This window comes from Callorhinus ursinus, unplaced genomic scaffold, assembly GCF_003265705.2.
Source record: "Callorhinus ursinus isolate GAN/ISIS: 27379988/994484 unplaced genomic scaffold, GSC_fseal_2.0 scaffold1, whole genome shotgun sequence".
NCBI classification, from domain to species: Eukaryota; Metazoa; Chordata; class Mammalia; order Carnivora; family Otariidae; genus Callorhinus; species Callorhinus ursinus.
The window spans coordinates 36,922,882-36,948,896 of record NW_027397063.1 but is presented as its reverse complement, the minus strand read 5'-3'; the positions used below and the strand labels follow the sequence as shown (position 1 = coordinate 36,948,896).

Genomic DNA, 26,015 nt, shown 5'->3' with positions numbered 1-26,015 from the left:
CTAACTACAATTCATTGGCAGTGGTTGTCAAAATATGGTCTTAAAAAGGGTGCTATGGCAGCATCTGGGCTCAGTGGGAAAGAGTGTTGTGATGATTAGTAATGTCTGCCATACGTTGTGATGATTAGTAATGTCTGCCATAGCAAGGAAATAAGGAAAGCATATATTTGCCAACACTGGAAAAATTCAATCTACAAAATGTCTGAGGATGTAAATCTGGAACTGTGTTGCTGCCATAATTTCCTCATTTCTCTATTTTGTTGTAGTTACTACATTCTTTTTTTCTTTTTTCAAGTAATGTTCTTCAAGTGGCTGAACATTGTAGGAGGATGTTGAGGGGATATATTGACTAGTCTGCTAATTATTCCTATGAATGAGGGCATATACTCTACATCCTTGTATTTGCTTAGTAGAACATAAAATAACAGGCTGTGCTCCACTACAAATTCTTCTTGGGATTTTAATGTACCCCATCTATGAAGTCTGATTAGTCCAGAGAAAATCTATGTGGGAATGTAAAAAAAAAAAAAAGTACTTTCCCTATAATCATATTTCTGAAACAGTGCCATATTGGGAAGAATCTTTCTATTTTGCATAATTGTATATTGTTTGGTGGAAAGAACAAGGGCTTTCCAGTGGGTGGACCTTGTTAAAATGCCCGATCCACTAATTACTTGCTTTACTCTTTGAGTCTCTCTTTTCTTATCTGAGGGATGGGGATGATAATAGTGTGGATTAAATGACCTTATAGATAAAAGTGCCTAGTACAATAACTGAAACACAGTAGGCTTTCAACAAATGGCAATGATAGTTATTATTGATGATATATATACTGGAATTTTTATCAGTATTAGTATTGGTATTAACAGCAGTATTATATTAGAATATTTAATATTCTGTCTTCCTTCCATAAAGTTTTGCTAATCAATCGATTATAGCACTGATTTTGGCTAGTCATTCATTTCTCTCTCATGGAAAATATTATTAGAAGTTCTAGTTATGGAAATTAAAACAAGTTGTCTATGACCTGGTATAAACAGCTAGGCAAGTGCTGATTATGTATAGCCTAGACAGCATTGAGCAAGATCTTCTCAAAAGGAATGGAAAAATTCATATCCAATTGTTGAAAGTTATTGCCCTCAGAAGGCAGCATTATAGGTGCTTTCTGAATTGGATGGAGGAGGTAGTACCATTTAGTCTTATAAAGTTTACTTGTGGTTGTCTAAAGCAGAGGTTCTTAATTATGATACTGGTTTGAAATTTTCCCTACCTTCATGATTCACACATTACTGGCAGCCAAGTACTTGAAAGTTCAACAATAAATTTATGTGTACTAAGGAAAGTGGTGGTTCCAGTTCCTAAAAGCTAAAATATTTTAAGATCCCTAACTATGGCCCCTTGGGTAGTGAGAATATTCTTAAGTGTCTTGGCCTGCGCAAAGCACAGTTTCTGAAGCAAGTGACTATCATGGACAGGTCCATCTGGTCAAATGCTGCCCATCCCTGGATGTCACTTTTTTAGCTGATGTCATCAAAGAGCCCATAATCTGTAAAAAAAAAAAATTTGTGAGTGCTGGGGATCTACAGCAGGGACTGGAGAAAAGTGTTATTTTCCCATTACATGGCTGCACTGTCCAAAAAGGCATTAGCCAACTGACTTCAACCTAGTTCTGCAGTGTATGGAGGAATCAGGGGTGAGAGTTGAAGAGGTTGGAGAATAAATGTGTAGAATAATGTGGGTGGGTGGGGAAGGTTGGGCTGGGTGAAGGAACACTCATATAGTCATCAATCTACTTTATGCTATTAAACCACTGGACCTCAGATGTAACCCTGGACTCCATGGGAATATGCTTGATTTGGGGTTGAGAGTAGCTATAGCGTTTATCATGAAGGTCAGGGGAAAGGGAGTGAGAGGTGTTTCAAAGGTCATGACTAGGCCCTGCTCCTGATACCATTCTCCACAAAGACTTGGCCTCAAAGTGGGCCTTTTCTCCCAGGGGCTGTGCACCATGTGACAGCTCAAATACTTTAAAGAGGAGGTTATAAGGCAACATTGTAGAATGTAGTTTGAAATTCTCATTTATGAAAGGGTGACTGCCTATATTAATAAGGCACTTTTGCAAATTTTTAAAAAATCAATTAGATTAAAATTATACTTATAATATTGCTATGTTCACTTATACATCCACATACTTTCTTGAGTAGGAGAGAAGGTAAGAACTGTACAGAGCTCTGAATATTCCCATGGGAGTGTGCCAGGCACAAGAATATCAGCATTATTCGGAACAGCTGCTCCAGTGAAAGCTTCCTCTGACCAACATTTTTTTTTTCTATTGGGTGTTCTGGCTTTTGAGAGGAGAAATTGCAGATACAAGATTTATAAAACTTCCAATATGCTAGTATAAAATTATTGAGCTGTGGGTTTCACAGCTTTCCTCATTCCTCCTTTGTTGCCTTAATTTCTTCCCCTTTTACTGTTCTGTCAAGAAAAAGATAAAAGCTTCTCAGGTGAATTGTTGAGAAAAAAGCAATTAGAGTGGAATAAAAACCATGGGGACCTAGTGGATGAGAGAGTTATGTCAGTATAGAAGGGTGAGAGAACCCTGGGAGGCTGGGGATACTCGAGAGTCTAATAAGAGTACAGGTGAGTTTAATCAGAGTTGCTGTGGGTTATACACTTAAACTCCGTTACCTGTTTGAGAGATAAATGGGTGGAGAGATTGAAATTCTACTCTCTGTCATGTTTCCTTAATCCAACATCACACTAAGACAGATGACTGGGCTTTGGGACATGGGGAATGGACAGTGTCACAGTTTTATGAGCATAAAACAAACCACACATTCTTCAGCTAACATCACTATCCTTCGTACCATGTCTCTTCCCCTGAAACAGTCTGTTCTCTGGGATCAGGGACAGGGTGGGTGGATGGCATTGGAGGTGTAGGGGTTGACAAGGGTAACCCGCTCAGGCTGCTGTGGAAATAAGAATGGTGGTAACAGTTCAGGCATGGAAACTATAGAGCTCTGTTTCCCTTTGTTTCTCCAAGAAAAGTATATTAAAGGCGGAAAATAGTAGCACATAGATCTTTGTCAGAAACAAGGATAGCAAATCAGTCACAGAAACTTCCATTTGGTCTCCCAGATATTAGACTTCAGAGTCGAATCAAACTGCCAACTTTATATAAAGTACCCAACTCTTGCCTGTGTGTGGCAATGCCATCACCAACTTGCCATTTGCTGGCCTGTCCACAGGATGACTGCACATCCCATTAAACCACACACTCTGGCCCTGTGACACAAGCCCTCATGTTGACTTTACCTCCGGATCATTTTGACTTTTTGGCATTTTCTCATCTTAGAGTCTTCGTCAGTATTTTCCAACTATGATAAACATTCATAATCTTGAAAAAGCAGGGAAGAAATTGTTTTATCTGCTTTTCTTCAAAAAGAAGGCTCTTACCTGCCTGCTTCTACAGCCATAGAACAGTTAGAGAGCTCTGCTGATGGGCACTGGCTGTGGGGTCCGTTAACCCTATACCACAATGAGAGGCTCAGATTAAATGAGTTCAGTTTATAGATAACCAAAGTTCTTTTCCATTAATGCAACACTCACTGCATTAGCTCTTTCTCTTCAATGTCAATGCATGCCCATCTCTTCAATAAAACATAAAAACAAAAACCAAGAAACATTTTCTCTAACTACTTCTCTTTCCCTTCAAAGACAGGCTTCTTAGTACTTTATACTGCTTTTCTCTGACCTCACATTTACTGCTGCTCCATTGCAATCTGTCTTACACACTTTTATTCCAATGTTCTTGCTAAGGCTGCCCATAAATACCTGACCACTTTGCTGCTTAAATTCAATGGACCCACTTCACTTTTTATCTTGCTGAAGCTTTGTGAAGACTTGGACATTACACTCCTTGAAACTCTCCCCATTTTTGGCTTCTATGACACTGCTCTTTCCCGACTTCCATTATTACTGGTCTGGCTCTTCTTTCTTGGTCTCCTTTGGGTAATCTCCTTCAGCTCATTTCTTAAATCTTGGTGTTTGAGAGAACACCCTTCCCTCTTTCCCTCTGCTAATTTTCATACCTTATAGTCTCCATGGGTCATCTCAACTATGCATGAATCTTCAGCTATAGTCTCTATGTTGATGATCTTCAAATCTTCAGCCCAGATCTTTCCACCTGAGGTTCAACCTACAAATATAACTGCCTATTGCACATCTCCACCTACCTGCCCCACAGTTATCTTCAATTCAGCTTACTTGAAATGGTCTCATTTCTATTCCAAAGCCCCATCCTTCTCTCTTAGTGGTAGGTAATATTATCAGCCAGCTTGTCTAAGAAACTAACTTGACAGTATCCTTGACTCTTTTCTCTTCTCCCCCCTCCATATTCAATCAATGACCAAGACACATTGTTCTCCTTGCCTGAGAATAAATCCATCCTCTTACCTCCTGACCCCAAACTTATTCCCATTTCATCAGTTAGGCCCTAATCTTTTCTAGCTTGGGTTTCTGTAAACATACAACTGTCTGTTTCTAGTCTTGTTCCTTGTTTTGCACTCAGTCTAAATCAGCTCTAGAGCTATCTTTTAGGAATGCAAATATGATCCTGCCATTCTCTTGCTTAAAATCCTTCATTGAGTGCCCTTTTACGATAAAATCCTACGTTCCCCCCTCCCCTGCCCTTTACTGCTTCCTCTGTTAGACTGCTTTAGGGAAGATGGGCTAGAGTAATAGTTTAATCTCTAGCTATTTCATGCTTGGCTTCACTTTACTGAGGCTGCCAATTAGTGATTTGGTGGTGAACTCTTATGTGCTCTGCAGTGAACTGAGGGACTGCTTAAGTAGTCCTTGAAGAGCCTTTGGCCTTGTTATCACAAAAAACCCTGCACTGACTTGAACCTGTGACCTAAAATTGAACATCTGTATATTCTGTTGGCCGTCACCTGAGTTAGGAAAGTGAGCTTTGGAAATGCTTTGGTTATTTCTAAATCCAATTTGGCCTAAATACATATATTCTCAATTCAATAATATTTTAAATGTAATTTTTTCAGAAATAGATAATAGTGGTTTTTTTTTCCTTCTACTCTCCTCTTCTTAAAATTGTTTAGAGAGAGGTGAGTAGATCTTCTCAACTCTACTGACTTTTATAAAATGGTATATGAGCGCCTTTATTTTCTTGTCTTGTCATCTGTCTTTTTCTGGTTCTAGAAATGGAAAGTAACAACAGCTGGGTATGATCATATCAGCGGTAAACATCCTCACTCCTGGCTGATTCACAAATTGCCCCTGTCTTGCTTGCCATTTCAGATAGAGGGACAGAACATAGAATGGACAAGAAAATTAAAGAAGCTACAGATATACACAAATCCTACTTACAGAGGTAAGGCAGGATCAGGAAATAAAGAAAGGATATACAAATGCCAAAGACCCCCACAAGAAAAAAAAAATGTAACGAAAGTAACGCAGAAAAATTAGATATGGAGAGAATGAAAGGAGACTCTGTTTTCTTAAGACAAAAAACCCATTTAAAAATGTTCATTTTTTTCACAGCTGATAAATAAAACATGATTTGTATAAAATATTCTAAAAGGTCGACAACTAGACAGTTATCATGGTAAACTTTCTCCTCTCTACCTGTTAGTCTTGTCTATAGCCTGAAAGAAATGACTGTCGAGGAGAAAAAAATCAACACTCTGCATCTTACACAAGGATGTCCTCCACCAGGGTGTGAAGGGCACTGGGATTGCGGATCAGTTTGTCAAGGAAGCTGACAATGTCAGTAAATTTTGGTCTGTGATTTCTCTCCTTCTGCCAACAATGGAGCATCAGCTGGTGTAGAGATGCTGGACAGCCCATGGGAGCCGGAAGTCTGTAACCTTCTTCAATGGACAGAATGACCTAAATACAAACACACACAGGTTAGTCTCTTACTTTTCGGGACAAATAACACAACATATGCTAAGTTATAATTCCTTTTTTTTTTTAAGACTTTATTTATTTATTTGACAGAGAAAGACACAGCGAGAGAGGTAACACAAGCAGGGGGAGTGGGAGAGGGAGAAACAGGCTTCCCGCAGAGCAGGGAGCCCGATCTGGGGCTCGATTCCAGGACCCTGGGATCATGACCTGAGCCGAAGGCAGATACTTAATGCCTGAGCCACCCAGGCGCCCCCATAATTCCTTTTTATATAGAAGCCAAAATATTGGTAAGCATGAAACCTTGTGGGTACAAGCAGCCCAAACAAAGATAAATACAAAAGTTGCAAGTATCTACATTAATATTTGCTGACACCTCTTTGAGTGAAATATGTTTTTAAACATGTGGTATTCAGAAGGGAGGTTAAGTTTCATCACAATTTCGAGAAATAGTCCTGTGTGATTTAGCTGGAACGTCTCCAAACCCAATTAGGACATCAGAAAGTCAGCATAAGATTGATACATTTTGCGCAAGCCACGTGTGACAAATGTGTTAAGTAAAATTGTACCTCTGTTGAAGCACTGAACTCCTAAGTCATTTTTTATCCTTTTGTAATAATGTCAGTGTGTATTCTTTTGCTGGCTATCATTCCTTCTTCCTTCTTTATTGCCTATTTAATTTCTCTTTGCTTACTTCTGCCTTTCCCTTAGTCTGACCCTGATGTGATTATGAAGTCCTCTCAGAACTTCTATGGTCATTCAATCCTTGAAATGCTATCAATGGCTGGCCTAAGACCACAGAGCAACAGGATCATTCAAGCCTGCGTATCCTCAGGGCCAGCGTTCTCCAATAGAACTTTTTGTTCTCTCTGTCCAACATGATAGCAAGTAGTCACGTGTGGCTGTTGAGTGCTTGAAATGTGGCTAATAAGACTGAGGAACGGAATTTTGTGTTTTAGTTTATTTTAATTCATTAAAATTTAAATAGCCACGTGTGGCTGGTGGCTACTATATAGGACAGAGAGGCTCTAGGCGAAGGAATCTTTATAAGAAGCTGAGTTAAGAGTAACAACATGATGACAACAAGGTGGGTTTTTTTTTTTTGAACTCAGGAAATCATATATAAGATAAGGCAGGAAAGTCATCTATTTCATATATGGCCCACCTGGGAATCTCCTAATAATGCAATATAATATAATGCAATAATGCAACTCTGAATTTATATAGCTTATTTCTTATGATGTGTTCAAAGTATTCATGTGGCCCTTTATCTTTTTTTAAAATATTTTATTTATTTATTTTATAGAGAGAAAGAGAGAGCATGAGTGGGGAGAGAAGCAGAGGGAAAAAGAGAGATAATCTGAAGAAGACTCTGCGCTGAGTGTGGAGCCTGACATGGGGCTCAATCTCATGACTTTGAGATCACGACCTGACACCAAGAGTTAGATGCTTAACCAACTGAGCCACCCAGGTGCCCCATCATGTGACCCTTTATTCTTATATCATCTCTGGGAGAAAGAAAAAGGAAAGGCTCCATTCCCCATTTTTGAGGTGGGCAGTTGAGGAACAGACTAATAGTTAAAGACAGGCACAACTCAACCTCAACACTGTCCTCCATCAACAATAGAGATACAAAAATGCAAGTGCTAGGATTGCTAACCGGAGATCTCTCTTTATTGTCGCATCAGCTACACACTTTCTGTAATTCGAAAAACACATCTTAATTTTTTTTAATTGACATTATTTGACAGGATTCTGAAATATCCATAATTCATGCTACAGGCAGTTTGCAAAAAGGAGCAATAATATGCCTACAAGAACCTCTTAACTGCTAAGCTTTAGCGTTTTGGTAATAGGGAACTTCTCATAATCCCATCGGTGTCTTTGTGACCAGAACACTTTAACCTGTCAGGATACTAGCATTTTTGTATTCATTTTATCCTGTTATTGAACAGGACTTTTTCTTATCTGTTTCCTGATTATTTTTGCTACCAACTAGCCTTGGATTTTAAGACCTTTTGCAACACATTTTAGTAAAACAGGATATATGTAAAATGCTTGTATAGCATCAAAACTACCGTGGATAGTTCTGAAAAGTAACTAAGAAATAGGATAGAATTCCATTATAAAAAGACTTTAAAATCCCACCCTATAAGAGAACTCTAGTTGATTTACCACAGTTACCTAATTATAAGTGCATAGAATAAAATAGATGACAAGTGAGGTTATATTTTGAGAAAAAAATATTAGCTGCTTTTATTATCTATCATGTGCTAGGTGATTTGCATCAGTTTCTTCATTGACTGCTTAAAATAACTCAATATGATAGTTGTTATTATCCCTATTCTTTTTTTTTTAAGTGGAGCCCAACCTGGGACTTGAACTCATGACCCTGAGATCAAGACCAAGCTAAGATCAAGAGTTGGACGCTTAACCGACTGAGCCACCAAGGTGCCCCTTATTGTCCTTATTCTTAAATGAACAAAAATTTAGACTCAGAGAGTTTAGGAAAATTGCCTAAATTCACACAGTATAGAAGGCAGAGCTAGCATTTAAAGAGAGTTCCATTAGCTTCCAACTTTTTCTCTGACCATTCCCCAGAAATGCTTTTCAGTTCTCATGATAAATCCTCCTTTCCAATTTTATATCATTTAACAGGATTTTAGGAGTGGTTTCCATGTTACCTTTTGTCATAGCACCTGGTAATTTGACTTCATTGTTTTTATTTGGATCTTAAATTTTATATTCTGGGTAAATCAAACACATATTTACTTCATAGTTTGCAAAATGTTATCTCAGCCTGAACAGAGTCATTTCTGAATGCTTCTGAGTCTTATACACATTTCTATTATTTCTTTTTTTTAAAGATTTTATTTATTCATGAGAGAGAGAGAGAGAGAGAGGCAGAGGGAGAAGCAGCTTCCCAAGGAGCAGGGAGCCCGATGGGGGACTCGATCCCAGGACCCTGGGATCATGACCTGAGCCGAAGGCAGACGCTTAACCATCTGAGCCACCTAGGTGCCCCACATTTTTATTATTTCATCTATTACATTGTATTGTAACTATTCATCTGCTTTTCCACTAGGGCTATACATACTTGAAAGCAGGAATTATGTCTGTAGATTTTACATTCTCATCATTTAGTGTGGTGCCTGACACATTAATAAATTTTATTGAACAAAACCAAAGCTATTAGAAGAAATTTTTGGATTTGTTTTGATAGAGCAGCAGATTCTTAGAAAACCTGAAGTTTTAAACTACCCAAGATGGATTCAAATTATGAGCATGGCAGCATTTGAAATCCCTTCTGAAGGAAAGAAGTATTAATCAAAAATTGGTGCATCAAGCAGCATTCTCCAAAATGATCTCATGATCTCACTTTGGTTTGCCTGGATGATGACGAGTGAGACCGGGGCTTGCTATTCTCCAGCAGAGAAGGACTGGACTCAAACTCAGCTTTCTGTAAGACTGGTGGCTTCTTCCTCCTGTCTAGAGGGGTTACTATTTCCCAGTGGCTTCATGGTCCTTAGTTGACTTTCCCAGACAGCTCCTGTAAATAATTAACACCCATTGCAGACTGCTTTGTGCCAAGTGGGTTGTTCATATTCTCTTTTGACAAAATTGCTCTCATAATTGTCCTGTAAAAGGAGAGTGTGGTCCCTTGTCTGGAACCTTTACCCATAATGAGTTCAACAGTGTTTCTGGCCCCAGGATGCTTTTCTGTGGGGATAATGACCTTTTCTTCTTGTTGACCTCTGACCTTTACATTTCTTTAATTCTTTAACTTGTGACCTTGTAAAATTTGTTGAGCCCTGTATCATGTTAGGTGTCATACATGAAGGGTCCTTGTAGGATAATAGTAACAACAGTAACAACAGTGACAATAACAGCTATTAGTGAGAGCTCTTGGATATTTCCAGGTATCCGTTCTAAATGATTTACATGTATCAACTCTTTTAATCCTCATAATAACCCTGGGAGGTAGGTACTATTGTTATCCCTATCTTACAGACAAGGAAGGTAAATAGAGAGAGGTTTAACTTGCCCAAGATTGCACTTCTAAAATTCCAGCTTCGAGGGAGCCAAAAGAAGAGATTTAAGCAATATGATCCACAAAATGGTTAAAAGACATCTTTCTAATGGATTTTTAAAATTTAATCATCCAAAGATATATATATTAACCATTTAACATGTACTATTTTTTTTAAAAATTTATTTTATTATGTTGTTAGTCAACATACATTACATCATTAGTTTTTGATGTAGTGTTCCATGATTCATTGTTTGCGTATAACACCCAGTGCTCCATGCAGAACGTGCCCTCTTTAATACCCATCACCAGGCTAACCCATCCCCCCGCCCCCTCCCCTCGAGAACCCTCAGTTTCTTTCTCAGAGTCCATAGTCTCTCATAACATGTACTATTGGGTATGCTATGTATAAGAGGTAACAAATGGGTAAGAAGTATCTGTCTTTAGGAAACATATAATCTAGTGAAGAAGACTAGGGAGTTTACGGTAAATGCCAAGTTGAACAGGGAGTTATGGGAGTATGTGGAAGAACTGCCTAACCCAGCCTTGGGAAGGCTTCTCAGTGGAGGTGAGATGGATCTCACAGGAAATGTAGAAGGTTAGCAGGGTCAACTGGATAGGGTGAAGGGAGGAGATGGGACCTGATCAGGGAATGGAAGCAGATTTGTGCAGCTAGAATATAGACTTTGAAGGCTCTACTATTGTTCAAAGGCTGGGAGGTTAAGTAAAAATTATATTTCTTAGGATCATGAATGATTTTATATGCTACAAATGACTTTTTGCTAAGAGAAAAGGGTTTTAGCAAGTAAATGACATTATATTTGCCTTTGGGAAGCCCGCTCTAGCTTCAGTGTGGAGAGCATGTTGGAAGGAGAAGGGGGCCAGGAATGGGGCTTGCAATGACCCAGGCAAGATACCAGGATGGCCTCTGGAGGGGGGCAGTGGCTGTGGTATACAAGAAGAGGGCTGATTTGGCAGAAACACAAGATAGGGTTAAGGTTAGATGTGGCAGGACAGGTTTTTGGCTTGGTCAACTAGAAAAGACAGAGGTCACGGGAGAAGAAACAATTTTGGGGCTGGAATGATGATGAGTTCAATTTCCTATGAGCTTTCTGGTTTCATTTTTTTTTTTAAAGATTTTATTTATTTATTTGAGAGACAGAGAGAATGAGAGAGAAAGCACATGAGATGGGGGGAGGGTCAGAGGGAGAAGCAGACTCCCCGCTGAGCAGGGAGCCCGACGCGGGACTCGATCCCGGGACTCCAGGATCATGACCTGAGCCGAAGGCAGTCGCTTAACCAACTGAGCCACCCAGGCGCCCCTGAGCTTTCTGGTTTCAGATTCAAGTAACATGTATAACTTTGAGAGCTTATTATGTGCCACGCTCTGGCCTAGCTCACTTTATTTAGGTCCCAAATTCCCTTATTATGCGAGTATGGTTATGCATATTTTATAGGTAAGAAAGCCGAAGCTCAAACTGATAAATAGATTGGGTCAGTATTGCATAGCTAATAATTCCCTGAAAAACAGACTGATATTATCATCTCGATAGCCTCTGGATCATGGTAGTGGTAGTGAACATCTGTCCTGAATCTTGAGCCAGATCCCTTCGTGCCAGAATTAGATCCCGAGCCTCTCTCACTTTCTTGTACACCCCATGCTGCCTTCTCACCTGCTGCAGCTCATGCTCAGCCTTCTCTGCAGACGTTTATATCTATCACCTACAGGACATAGAACTTCATGAGGTTGTCATGCAGACGCCTTAGATTTATTTTGTTCAAAACTTACCCCATTCCTCCTTTGGGATTCCTGTCCTTTGCGAAGGGTACCACTGTTCTTGCAGTGACTCAAGGCAGAGATCAAGGAGTATTTGGGTCTCTCTCTTCCCTGATGCTCAACGGTAACTGAAGTCATGCTGATTCTACTCCTTTCATATACTTTAAATCTGCTCTATTTTCAATTCTCCCTCCAAATGATTTCTTTCCCATCCTGATAACAGCCTCCTAACTAGTCTACTTGTCTTCCTTTCCCTTTCCCACTCATCTCCCACAGTGCAGCGGAAGCAATCCTGAGGCGGCACTGCGGTCTCACTCCTCCCGTGCCTGAAATTCTGTGGCGGCTCTCCTTGAGCCTGGCTCTCAGTCCTCACCTCTGGCTGCATCCAGGCCTTTGCTCTGGCCACTACAAAACACTTGTGGTCTTTCAGCTGGGTGCGCTGGACGCCTCAAGAGCAGCAACTGCTTCTTTTCCCATAGGTTCCTGGCGTCTAGCACAATGCTTAGTCAAGTCAAAAAATAGAGCTTCAATGGTCACATATGTGATCTATGAAAGCTGTATTTTATGGGCAACTTGAGAAAACCTATATTAACCTTTACCTTCATAAACATGTCCTTGGTGAGCAGCTTTATTTTATAGGTATTTTCTGATTCCTTAGTTAAGGACTGAAAAGGAGCCAGAAGCATATGGGGTGCTTTGTCTAAAAGACTAATTGAGGTTTATTGTTTTAGGATATGAAGGGGTGATAATTAACTAGAGAGAATTTTGTAACAGTTTGGTTTATGATAGCTGTAGGCTGTCATCCTTTGGAGAAGAGTTATACAAGGTTAAAGCCTTATTTAAAAATGCAAGAAGAAAATTAAAACAAAGTGAAAAAATATGAAAATGACTGCAGTAATAATTTCCATGCAGAGGTAGAAGGAATTAGATTCTGTCAGAATTTATTATCTAAAACCTGGCTGGTTATTCTAAATAGACCATACTGGTTCCTTGTCATTGACACCGCAATTTTTAGCAGCCTAGAATCAACATAAGGCTCAGTTGGGGCATGTAGCAGACTATTCTGCTCTTGCTGAATCTGATGAGTTTTCCAATTGTGTTGACAGTTTCTGAATCAAAGCAGGCAATGTGCACCTTTTATTAAACAAGGCAAACAAGAAGTAGACAGTCAACATGAAGATGCTGGGACATCTCTGAACAATACCATTGAACAAGGACTGCTCAGGCTATGCGGGCAATCACATAAGTATCTCCAAAAAGAAGCATATTGAATTTAGTTATTCATACTTTCTTTTAAAAGAAACTCACAAAATTTTAGTCTACTGAAATGTACATTAATAAATGGAATGTGAAATGATTCTATTCTTATCTTCCCTCTAAATATTCATCATGGCTTTGTGGAAAACCTATAGTCTCAGGTAGAATGGGGATGGTGAAGCAAAGGGTCCAAGTACACACTTCCTTTTTTGGATAATGATTACTTATATATATTAGGATATTTGATTTGTATACTATATGCTGAAAACACTGGTAATCTATTTTCCTGATATGCAATATAAAGGCTGTGTCTACATGGGAGAGAAAAAAAAAAGGAAGGAAAGACATGGTTATAAGGAAATAACATTTATAATCTTATACTGGTTTTCTTATTCAATATTTTTCAAAGTCCTAAATTGTCACTAACAAACTCATTAGTTGGGCAGGCCTCTGTCTCCTCATTAATGAAGAAAAGACAACTGGATTCAATGCTTGCAACTGTACTGTTTAGCTCAAAAAGCTGTTTCTACAGTCAAAACTGAAGTCTTTATCTGCAGGGCCTTTTGAAACATCTCTACAGTTTGAGGTTCTGTAGCCTCCAGTTCTAGATTTGGCCTTCCTGGAAAAGGACTATTTCCCACAGAGTTCCAAATGCAGGGAGACAAAAATCCAGACAGAGCCAGAGACTATCCTGGCAAACTAAGACTAAGAAGCTAAGGAAATATAGTTGATGAGTACAAAGAAAGGGGGGATTTTAAAATGTCCTCTTTGTAAATGCTCCAAAGAGAGCAAAAGATGGAATAAAAATTTTAAGAGCTAAAGATTATAAATATATTTCAATATGTAAATATATTGAAGGTGTAATTAATTTTTTATGAAAACATTACTGGCATGTATATAGTTTCTTGCTTTGTGGTCATTTAGGTACAAAAAAGTTTCCCTTGAAAATTACCCTGGGGTAGTGGCATATTGGTTATTGGTTTCCTCTACTTCGAACTTTACCATTTGAATTATTTACAATGGTGATTGATTGCCTTTCATAATATTCCCTATTGCTCTTGACACTAGTAGACATGCATCAGGCTAGTGTAATTAGTATGTATTTAATTAAAATGCTGCTATTGCCTATGTACCGATAGTAGCAGTTATTGAAAAATTGAGAAAAGGAAGGCCATTTTGACAATTGCCTTGGTATGGTACGTATTCAAATAAATGCAAAAATTCCCTCAGTAATATGGAAAGGTTGAAATAATGGGAATGGGCCTTTAGCAATTTCCTGTATCTTACACAGATCATTACACAAAGACCATTACATAATAAAGAAGAGTTTGGAAAATCTAATCAGAGACAAAAATTGGAAATGACTGGACTCTCTGAGTCATAAAATCATACTGCATTTCTAGGTAAGTGGATTCTACCCATCCACCATTCTTGGCTGAAATACTGCCCTATAATTGTAAAGGTTATAAAATTATAAGGACAAACAAGAAATATGGTAAAAGGTTATTTTCTTCCTTTATAAATTTTGAAAAAAGAAATCACTTCCAATAAGGTCAAAAGGTTCTTTTCAACCACATGACCTATAAAAAGAAAACCCTAAAGATAAACTCCCAGTTTTTTTCTTCAGGTAAGCTTCAGAAAGCAATTTAAAACAAAACTTATTATTCTATAAAAGCTTTCGAAAACTAAGGAGAATAAACCCCACAGAAACACTGAGGCAGCATTATGTTTCCTAGTAATCCTCAAATGAGATGTTCCCTAATACTGGCTCTCTTTTGTGAAAATGAACTAGCTTAGTAGCATATGCCTAAATGATACCATATGCATAAGACATTTGGGTTTCAAATTGCTTCAAGGAGTTTTTTTGTTTTTTGTTTTCGCCTTTGTTTTTTTTTTTGAACAGCATCATGTCAGGGAAAAAAACAAAACAAAACAAAATCCAAGACTCTGGTCTTGTGTTCAGATCATTAGTTCGAGCCAAGTCGCCTCTCATTTATGTGGTGCTAGTTTTTTTCCCTACATATTAGCTCTGTGGGGATTTGGTTCTTTAATGTTGTCTGCTGTTCATGTTTTGCTTCCATTTTCTTCTGTTAAGCACATTATACAGTGTAAGTGTTGGAAGAACCGCAGTGCCCTTGGTGTCATCTTTGGAACTTGCATAGCTCCTTACATTACATTGTACTCCCACTGTATAATAAACAACAATTACTTTGAACTTGGATGAAAATAACATAAAACATAACCCAGCAGTACCTTTAAAAAAAGAAGGAAAAAAAGCTAGGAAACAGCAAGGAGCTGTACACCTTCAACATATCTGTGACATGTTTCTGGGGTAGTAGGCTAAATTTGTCCATTATTAAAATTTGATTTTAAGCTACTGCTGCATATACTTTTAAGAAATGTAACAAATATGGTACATTTTATAAATTTTTAATATCAAGACACGAAACACTACAAAAAAGATTTATAGTTCCAAACAACAGCGAGTCAATCTGCATTCTTTTGCTAATAGAAAACAACAAAAACACTTCTCTTGTGACAGAGTGGCATACATAATTAAAGATGCTTTCATTTCATCATGTAGAACCTCTGTGGTATAGAGATTCCTTTGAAAATTAGACTTCTACAGTATAAGCTTAGAGGGTAAAAGCATGCACTTTGGAGTAGGCAAGGGGCTTGAACTTTAGTTCTACTATTAACTAGCTAGTAACCTTGGGCAAGTCATTTAAACTTTCTAGAAAGCCTCAGTTCTCTCATCTAGAAACGAGAGTAATAGTATTTATTTTAGATAATTATTTTGAAGATAAAATGAGCTTAATAATCTAAAATACTTGACTCATAATAATCTCAGAAAATGCAAACTATGATTATTCCATTTGATTAATTAAACACCTTCTATGTACCAGGTGTTTTACCTACATTACCTTTAATTCTTTTGAATTCTGCAGTTGAGTATATGGATAGCATCTCAAGAAAGCTTAACCTCCCTGCCTCAGATAATACAGCCAGTGAACTGTGGAGCTGGGATTTGAACCCAGCTCTTTCTAGCCTTAAAACAGTGGCTCTTCCCTGGCATGATTTTTGCACCATATCTCTGACTGGGCAATGTCTGGGGCCATTTTTGTTTGTCATATCTGGGAAGGTGGTACTGCTACCTCAAGGGTAAAGGCTGGGGATGCTACAAAACTTCCTGCTATGCACAAGGCAGCCCTGCCACCCCCGCAACAAAGAATTACTCAGCCCAATATGTCAGCACGTCAATAGTTCTGAGCTTGAGAAACCTTGCTCCAAAGCTCTCATGATCTTGCCAATTTACCAGCTGCCTCACTAGAATACAGTGATGCACGATGTTAATGTTTTGATACTGCAATAAATAAAGTTGCTCTTGAAAAACAATTTATACCAAAAAAGGACAAAATAGTATATCTCTGGCGACACAACGGCTTTCTTTTGGGGACTTCCCCCCTCACTGCATGTGTTTATGGGAAACTGCCAATCACAGTGCTCCACCTGCCTCTGAAGGCAAAGGCTGATAGATTAAGCTAGCTGGTCCAACCACAGTGTCTATTTCCCTGGCCTGGTTTTGGTTCAGGGTTGGGCAGGACCCTGACAGAGCCAGCTAGAGTCTTCTCTGGGATTTGTCTGTGAATTTTCACAGAGGGCAAAGGTTTTATTCCGCTGAGGTTGCTGAGCTGGAATGCTGTGCCCTAGAGTGTAAAGAATACAACAAAGAGGACTTTTGCAGTAGGAGAAAATGAGGTCAACGGATCTAGGGAAGCACTAAAAACCCTGCATGATCCCTGGCATTCAGCACCACTAACCTTCTTAGTCTCATGAATGAAATTTAAAAAAAAAAAATTATTCAAGTTAGTTTGGGTTGAGTTTTTGTCATTTATAATCAAAAGAATGCTGAATAATAGAGTATGCATGCTTTTTCTGACATATATTAAGAAAAAAAACTATGTTCCATTCACAGTGTTGTTTCTATTAAAAAGAAAAAGAAGAAGGCATGAGGACTACCCTTGAGGAATGCACATTCTCCTTGAGAGGCAAGGCTAGGATTTAGGAATATCAGAACTTCACCTTTTCATCTACATAGTGGCCTCCTTGAGAGCAGGGACTGGGTTTTCTAGTTCTCCATCCCCGCCCCACAGGCACACCCGGCCCTGTGACTGGCACATGTTTAATAAGTAACTGCTGAATAGCTAAGCAGATGGCACCTGCTGTTATGTTTGTTAGGGCTTTTCTGGACTAATCTTATATACTCTTTTCTCATTTCCTTTCCCTAATGTACAATACTGCTGACCTTTGGGAAACTCATTATATTATTCACTAAAACAGATTCTACAAACTGAGAATTATTCACTGTAATAAAATATGCCATGGTCTACAGAATAGAGGAACTATTTCATAAAAAAGATCTGAAATTTCCTAAACTCATTTAAAATCATAAAACGTGTTAACATTCTGTATTTAACTAAGCCCATAGCTTAGTTAAACTCACCAAAATATAGTAAAAATATAAAATATTCAAACAGAACATAGTTGGACTTTTATTGTCCAAAATGGTACTTTCTTTATTTAAAATGCACCTTGGCAAACAAAAGACTATACTTTAACCAAACAAATGAGAAATGCGGAACAAATAAGGAATAACCAGTATTTGGAGAGGAGCAGCTGGGAAAGTTTTGATTAAGCTATTTCTGCTTCCAAACAGAAAGTCTGGTTACAGGATCTGTCACAGATATGCTGACTTCCAATATGTTAAACTAAACAGAATTTCAACTCTTTACATCAGCAGCAAAAAATAGTCACAAGATACATAAAAGATTTTAGCTCTTACCACTTTCCTCTGGTCTTGTGTCAATCTGAGGACCTCGAAGGTTTGAATCCCTCCCTCACCCAGAACTTTCTGTTCTCCTATTTTTAGATTCTTGCTTGAATACTGTTTGGTAACCACTCAGAGATGATGATTTCCAGCTTAGTTCCTACCTGGTCCTCAAAAAACAATCAAGCTCTGGGTGGAGGGAGCGATCAGGTTCAGCCCTGTACCATGGGCATTGGCAATCCTGAACAAACAAGAATTGCCTTAATGCTGGGAATCTATTACTGGCTGCAGCAGCTTTTCTGGTTCCAGATATAGTCTCTGTGGCCAAATGAGGTTTAATAGACAGAATCATTCTCTAAATGGTCATCCTGGCCACTGATCATCAATATCCATGGCCAGAATGGCTGAGTAAGTTGTTGGGCAAGATCCAAGAAGGGAGGGGTCGACAACAGAGTTGGGAACTCTCTAGGCAACAATTAAGAATGATTTACATGGTAGTCTATGTTGGAAATTACACATTTGGACATTTTCCCCTCAGAGGCTGCTCTCCTAAAAAATCTGTCTTGTGCTATGGTATCTTAAACGTGTATCTGCTGTGTTCTGTGGAAGTCCTAGCTCCTTCTTGGCACCTCCACAGAGATTCAGGAATGTCCTAAACTTCAGAAAAGAACCATCTGAATCATTCCTTTGCCAACACAAGTGTGATAATTTCTCCAGAGATGATAAAAATCATGGCTTATTATTGTTAAAAGAGATATTAAAAATCATATATCCCAGTCCTTTTATTATATTTATTGGTCATGAAGCTGAGGCACTTTGAAAATTAAGTGGATTATAGTCTACATAATGATGGCCATGGTTACTAAATTGGCAGTCTAGCGTACCCTGGCTGCTAAGATGATAACCCAGGGGGCAGGAAAAATAATGGAACTTCTCTTTACATTTATTTATCTCAACCTACTATAAGATAATTTCTTAAATGTTTAAGAAGAATAATTAATTATGACTTTTATGACCATACAGAAATGACTTTGATGAATGTATTTGGCAATATATATGGTGTATTCAAAATGAACCCCCTAGCATTTTTTTATCCCTTTTTTATGTTCTTTTCCCCCAAAACAGTGATTATCAGGTTACAATACTACCTCTTCTACTTACTTACTTTGTTTACAGTCTGTCTCCCCTCTCCTGGAATGTGAGCTCCATGAGGGCAAGACATCACTAGCTACACGAGGAGTTACATGGACTCTATATCAGACCACCAAGAAAGAAACAGTTATTTCCTCTTCTCTTTTCCTTTCCCATGTCTTGTTCTAGAAGTTTATTAGCATGTCCTCTAAGATCACCATCAAATTACTTACTCTATGATCTAGGGAAAACATGTCATCTTTGTATGCCTCAGTTTCATAAGCAAGTTGGACTTGGGCTGGACTAGATAATCTTTTGGTCCCTTCCAGGTATAATATTTGTTCTCTGTTCTACTTCTGGTTCCTAGAACAGAGAAGGTACCCAATAAATATTTTTAAATGAATCTATTAGTACGGTAGTACTGGTATATAACGTGCAAACAAATATAGATATGTCCGCTGTGAATGCTCAACAACTTTTTATCGGTAAGGGTATATTATTTGTAATGTTTGGAGCCTATGAATTGGGCATTTTTTATTTGAAGTCTGCTGGGGGAACTGGTTAAGGGCTAGATGGGGTACTAATGAAAAAGGGCACTTGAAGTGAGGGCTCTTCTGTGTGGTGGAGACTGTAACTCCCTGGGAAAAGGATTTTTTATTCTGGAGATTTGTCTGGGTGGCCTAGTTCAGTCATAGAAGTAGGATAAGTAGGCAAGCATTATTTTGGGTTTAGAGTAGAGCAGGAACTGTGGTGACTGAATGCAGGGCTTCCATTACCTTGGATAACGGGTTTAAAAAAAAAATAGCTCCTTTAAGGATTAACAGGGCAAATTTCTACTGCTGAGATTCAATTTAGCTGGAGAGACGGTCACAAGATGCCCCAAACAAGGCCCTGTGGCAGAAAAGAGCAATGAGGTCTTTCAAATAGAATTCCCTGAGGAACAGACTCTTGGCAAATGACCTGGATCCAAAACTCTAAGTTTTGGGAGTGGAGCAGAGGTTGTGGGTTAGGGGACACTCTATACGTAAGGGCAGATGCTCTGCAGGACCTAGCCACGTGGGCTCTGTGTTTTGAGGATGTGCTTTGGAGAGCAATGATTGAACAGTGTGTATGACCTCAAACCTGCTGTCATGTACGTGTCTAGACCTGGCCTTCTCCACAGTCAACAGACCCCCATAGGACTGAGCAGGACTCAGCTTCAAAAGTCATGCTGTCTGGCAGGGAGAACCAGTAACCATGGTGAGCTAACCCAAATCCAGTCTTCTCTATTCCTGGTGTTAAAACTTTGTTTGTTACTTGGTAAGTCCTTTAGATACTTGGGCAACTTGAGGTTGGGATGGAGTAATGAATGAGGTGTGAGGTATAGAGATGATGCCCAAGCAAATGACTGGAAAAAAAACACAACAAAAAGAGATGTGAAAATAGTTTTACTCTGAGTGTGTATAGGGATTTTCTATAGTTAAATTTTCTTTTTTTTTTTTTTTTTAAACCCGTGAACATCCAGAAGCACATTAGACGTGAGTTCCCATTAACATTGAGGAAGGCAAGTGAGCAGACAAAGTCCAAATTCTGGGATGAAAAAGTATGAAATTAAAATATATTTTCAGTTCTGACAGTAGACTTATTTGCATTGTCAGGGTACTTATATTTCCTGACAACTGTTTTTATCTCTTTGGCGGTCGTAGAGATCAAATGTGTGTTATCTTCCCTGTTGTATAATATCATTGATCACCAGGGTAATTTTTACAGGTAAAACGGAAACAAAAGAAATTGCATAAAGGGTCACATATCTCAAAAGAACCATTATCAAATGTCATATTGATAACACATTGCCTGAAAGCACTTGCTCTTTTTCTTCTAAGTAACATCTAGTTTAATTTGCTCTTTGCAGTGGCGTATTGCACTGCCCTCAGGAAGAAAAGGAAGGTAAATATTCTTCTTCGTTTTTTGTTACTTGTAGGTCAAGACTGTTGCTTTAGCACGGTGACGCTGCACCAGAGCAATGTGTGTTGGAGTCTCGGACTCCATAAGATGTGGGTCAGGTACTCACATGACAAAGCCCATCCACTGGCCCCTATGACACCAAGTACAGCTCAGAGTGGAAGGTTACTTAGCTTCTCAAACTCAGCCACAGACCCTGAACAGTTCTCAGGAAGAGAAGGGCTAATATGAGTGAGGGCAAAAGACATATTTACTCCTCAGTGTTAACGTGTTTATACTCACAAAATGGCAGTTTAACTATTGATGGCACTTACATCTTGGTTAGACATTTCCCAATAAGGTCTCTCTCCATAGGACATGACCTCCCACATGACAATGCCATAGCTCCATGCATCACTTGCTGAGGAGAATTTTCTGTAGGCAATAGCTTCGGGGGCTGTCCACCTTATGGGAATTTTCCCACCCTGGAAAACAAATTGGAGATTTCTCAGCTGGCTCACAAGTGTATTAAAAAATGAAGTGGCAGTCCAATTAAATAACTTTTGTTAGAAAGATCTAAATACTGCATGATAGCATTGGCATTTTAAATAAAAATAAGAGAACTAGAATCATGTTAAATGTCAGAAATATTTTTTCCTATAATAATTATTCAGTGCAAACAACTTTAATGGGAAATAAGTCACACTTCAGAAATACTTTATTTCATTCATTGGAGAAATTTATTTTCACTTTAGATTCACACAGTTAAACTCGCTATCATGCCATTTGAAGAAAGTTCTGGATTATAGAACATTAAAGCTAAATATCATTCAACATTCATTAAACATTGTATTACATGTATAAATAATAATGAGAATAAGTTCTAACTTAATTGAAGATAGATGGTTAAATACAGAACTGAGACGTTCTCTGCAATTCAATGTTTATCAGAACTTTCCCTCTTTCCTTTTTATCTATGATTACGTTTATTTTAAATTAAAAAATCCTTTAACATTATACAAGAGCACTTGAGAAGGATGATTCTTCTTTAGAACACTTTAGGCTAGTTTATATTCTTGTTCTTCAGTGTTCAAGTTCACATTTGAACATATTAAAGAGATGAAATTGCATGAATTTAATCTATATTGTTCAGGTATTAAAGCCCGCTATTGTGTTATACTTAATTTTTATCAACATTTATTACATTTTATCTCTCGAAACACTCTATAAATCCCTTTTTACTGCAATGACAAGAATAAAACAATTCATCCATTTGATTTACAATCTTTGAAATCTTTGCCGCTCTGAACAGCAAGTCGAGCGGAGGAGAGCACCCCTGTCGCCACTAGATGGCGGAAGAGAACAACAGGCTGCTCCCGGACCGCGGTTTCCCGCACCGCGGAGATGGCTTCTGCTGACAACACAGCTCTTTTAACTGTCCAAACGCTCCGCGATGGAATTGTTTCATCAATATCAGCATTTCCATGATCACATCATCTGATCGCCCACGGCGCTCAGAGTCCGGTGTGACGGTGAGCTGGGGTGGGAGGCGATAGAGGGTGCATTCTCTGGACCTTGAGGAAGTGAGGTCTAACACCTTTGAAATGTGAAGCCATGAATCGAGTAATCTAAACACTACTTTTTTTTTTAGTAATCTAAGCATTTACTTGAAGAGAAAAGCGATTCATCCGAAATGGGAATAATTGGGTTTCACCAGGCAAATGAGAGCTTTAATGGAATCCTCATTTTAAAGACTTGTAGCGAGAAACCTTGGGGATAATACCTTGAATTCAATTCCCTGACTTTACAGGTGACTGGCTGAATCTAGGGTTTAGAGATTCCTCCTACTATGTTATCATAGTAGTATTATGGGGTATTGATATAAATTTGTAAATACTTCATCGTGGGGGAAAAGCTGGGCCAAACGAATGTTTTAACACTGAGCATCTTATAATCATATATCATCATAGTATAATGGAAGGAAGCCAGAAGCCTGAAGTCTGGGGTGTTCACGCTTCGTGGCAGTACAAAATTAAGGCCAGGAAATTAAATTTACAAAGTTGATGATAGTAGTTTAAGAGGGTGATGGGTGGGGGAAGGGAGTTGCAAGAGAAGGATTCATTTCTAAACCTAGAGTAGAATTGCCAGATAAAATACAGGACACACAGATTAGAATTTCAGGTAAATAACAAATACTTTTTTTTAGTCTAAGTATGTCCCATAAAGGAATATATTTTTGTGTGTAAGTATGTCCCAAATATTGCTTGAGACATTTACACTAAAAAAAAAAAAAAATTCGTTGTTTCTCTGCAATTCAAATTTAACTGGGCATCCTATATTTTTATTTATTAAACCAAGCAACGCTATTATAGAACATGAAAAAAATAATTCAGAAATGGAGATATTGAAGATGATCCAACACAACATTAGTGTTCTAAAACAAACAAACAAACAAACTAGTGTGGTCTATACTTCATGAGGGGACAAGGACGCTCTGACTTGCACCAGTCCTATAGCAGCCTTTGTTTTATGGTCTATTTGTGGCTAAAGCACCTTGGTCCTGGGGCTCTGCATTTTGAAGCCACTTAAGTTAGGATCAGGTTTGTTCCAATATGGAAGCCACAATTCCAGAGAATAAAGACCCAATTTGTAGAGCTGACTTCAGAACAGATGCAGGAGCAGCAATTTATTTGACATTTCTGACTCTCATATCTTTGTCTCTCCAGCAAACAATGCGTAGAAGTGTGAATTGCTAATCTGCTGGAACTGTTCCTTTGCTAAATCTTTGTGAGTTCTATTAGGACAGGCTAAAAAATGTAGTTAAGGGTTATTTTAGGTGCATTCATTTATAAATGATATCTCATATAAATGATTCACATATAAATTTATATTTCATATAAGTTGGTATCACATGTAAATAATAACTTTTCCCTTTTCCTTTGTAAGATTTTATTTTTCCTCGAGGAGAAGATATTACCGAATATTTGATTAATAGCATTGCTATCTGTTATGGACTGAATTGTGTTTCCTCAAAATTCGTATTTTGAAGCCCTAAGCCCCAATGTGACTGTATTTGGTGGTAGGGCCTTTTAAGAGGTAATCAAAGTTAAATGAGGTCATAAGGGTGGGCCCTGCTCCAATATGGCTACTGTCCTTCTAAGAAGTTGAAGAGACACCAGAGGTGTGTAGGCACAGGGAAAAGGCCCTGTGAGGAACAGCAAGAAGATGGCCATCTGCAAGCCAAGGAGAGAAACCTCAGGAAAAGCCAAACCTGCCCACATTTAGATTTTGGATGTCCAGCCTCCAAAACTGTGAAAAATAAATTTTTATTGTTTGAGCCACTCAGCCTCTGGTATTTTGTTACAGTAGCCCTAGCAGACTAATACACCACCCTTAGAAAAAACCAATTTTTTTTTTTTACCTAGGATGAGCAACATTGCAAAATGGACAGTACATCTTTATTTCAAATTCTATGCCAAGTGCCATCTTGAAATGGGAAGTGTGAGCTAGACTAAATCTTACAGATGAAAAATCATCACAGAAGTTTTAAGGTAGGAGATATAATTCTAACTAATAAAAATGCATGGTAACATGAACCTGACGGTATGCACGGACTTCAATAATTCTGAGCATATATGGGATGGAGATAAAGAAGCTTTCAAATCTTTTTTTCTAGTGGGTGGATACAGACTGAATATAGTTGACCTCTCAGTGTAAGATAAGGCTGAAAGGGAGAGGTCCTTAAGATTACCACAGGGTCTCTATCCCCTTTCCTATTTTAGAGGAAACACAGCTTAGTTCTTTTCCTTTTTTTTTTTAACTGAATGGACCAACATACATTTGTGGCTTAATCTCAGCTACTTATTTTTGCCTATGATCCCAAATCATAGACAGAGGTAATACACTAAGTTACTTTTTTCTCAAAGCATTAACCACCAGATGTTTATTTTAGGTTTCAGGAATGAACAGATAGTACTTTGGATTTGAAATTACAATCATTGGAACATTACATGTTGTTTTACCATATGTTTATGTGGGGGAAAAAAAAGTTACCAGTGATGCTAATCAAAATGACTGAATGCAACTCTAAAGACCTCACTTCCCGGTACTTCCCTTATGCTGGGAGCTTAATCATTTAGGGAACAAAGGAGGAACAGGAAGTAAGCAAACTGGATCTGGATGGCTACTGAAAAGATTGTTAGCAACCCTTTTTCCCTCTTTTTTAAGCCCTATCCAGAGCTTGCTGTCTAAACTAGGGTCACAGCAGAGAAAGTCCTGAAGAAATGACCAGGAACCCTGTATTATACCTGTAAACCCTCTACCCCCTGAGGAGAGTTGCATTATAGTTGTATTTAACATCTGAGGTAATAGAACCTGATCCTCTAATCTTCAGTGCAGGAGACAATCAATTGAAATATAGTAAGGTTACAATGGCTTAATACTGAAACCAAACGGAAAACTTCCACTGAGAAACAAGAACACTTAAATCTCTCTCCATTTCTCATTCACTGGATTTGATGGTTATCTTAAAGGCAAATGGTTTGAATAGGCAACAATCTGCCTGCAGACTTTTTCTTTTTTCCTTAATCTATCTCTGTGATACCCAAATGTCAAGGGATATAAGAATTACACTACAGAAAACATATATACTCTGCTTAGAGATTAATTTAAGAAATTTCTAACAATGATTCTAACTAAATATTTTTCTTTAAGAACTGCAAATCCTAAGTGGGATGAAACTGTTCTACAATCCATTGTGTGACTTTGGGCAAGCCTTAACTCTGAGTCTTATATTTCAGATGAGGGAATTTGAATTAATGATCATAAAATAATAAACTCGAGTGAGTTTTAATATGTGCCTACAGTTTCTTGGCTCCCATTAAATGGAGTAGATAGGCCATCGGAGGTGGTACTGAGTTCATGTAGACAGATGGCCGGATGACAGACAGACGGGGGCATAAGCACACTCTTGTTTCACATCCCAGACCAATAATTAATGGTCACAAGGATCATCCTCAGTCGTAAGGAAGGGTTAAAATAAATCACTTTTAGTTTAAGAAGGCAACAGCATGAAAATACATATTAGAAAGGCATGAAACCAGGACATTGACCTTTCCCCCTTTTTGCTTTTTCACTCTTCATGG

At 38.3% G+C, this 26,015-nt stretch overlaps 1 protein-coding gene across 8 annotated transcripts in view; it reads right to left on the bottom strand.

The window, feature by feature from the left end:
• Positions 1-26,015, bottom strand: part of EPHA6 (EPH receptor A6) — an 831,631-nt gene that overhangs the window by 10,020 nt on the left and 795,596 nt on the right. For 6 of the 8 annotated variants that reach the window (XR_012378040.1, XM_073892326.1, XM_073892353.1 and 3 more), the window contains 3 exons: positions 21,207-21,356; positions 5,717-5,910; positions 3,460-3,531 (listed from right to left, as the gene is read on the bottom strand). Coding sequence is in view for 7 of the 8 variants with exons in the window: in XM_073892326.1 (XP_073748427.1) it covers positions 3,460-3,531; positions 5,717-5,910; positions 21,207-21,356 (416 nt within the window). In the remaining variant the exon portion in view is untranslated. The remainder of the gene's footprint in view (positions 1-3,459; positions 3,532-5,716; positions 5,911-21,206; positions 21,357-26,015) is intronic. The other 2 variants (XM_073892340.1, XM_025873163.2) reach the window with 1 other exon arrangement.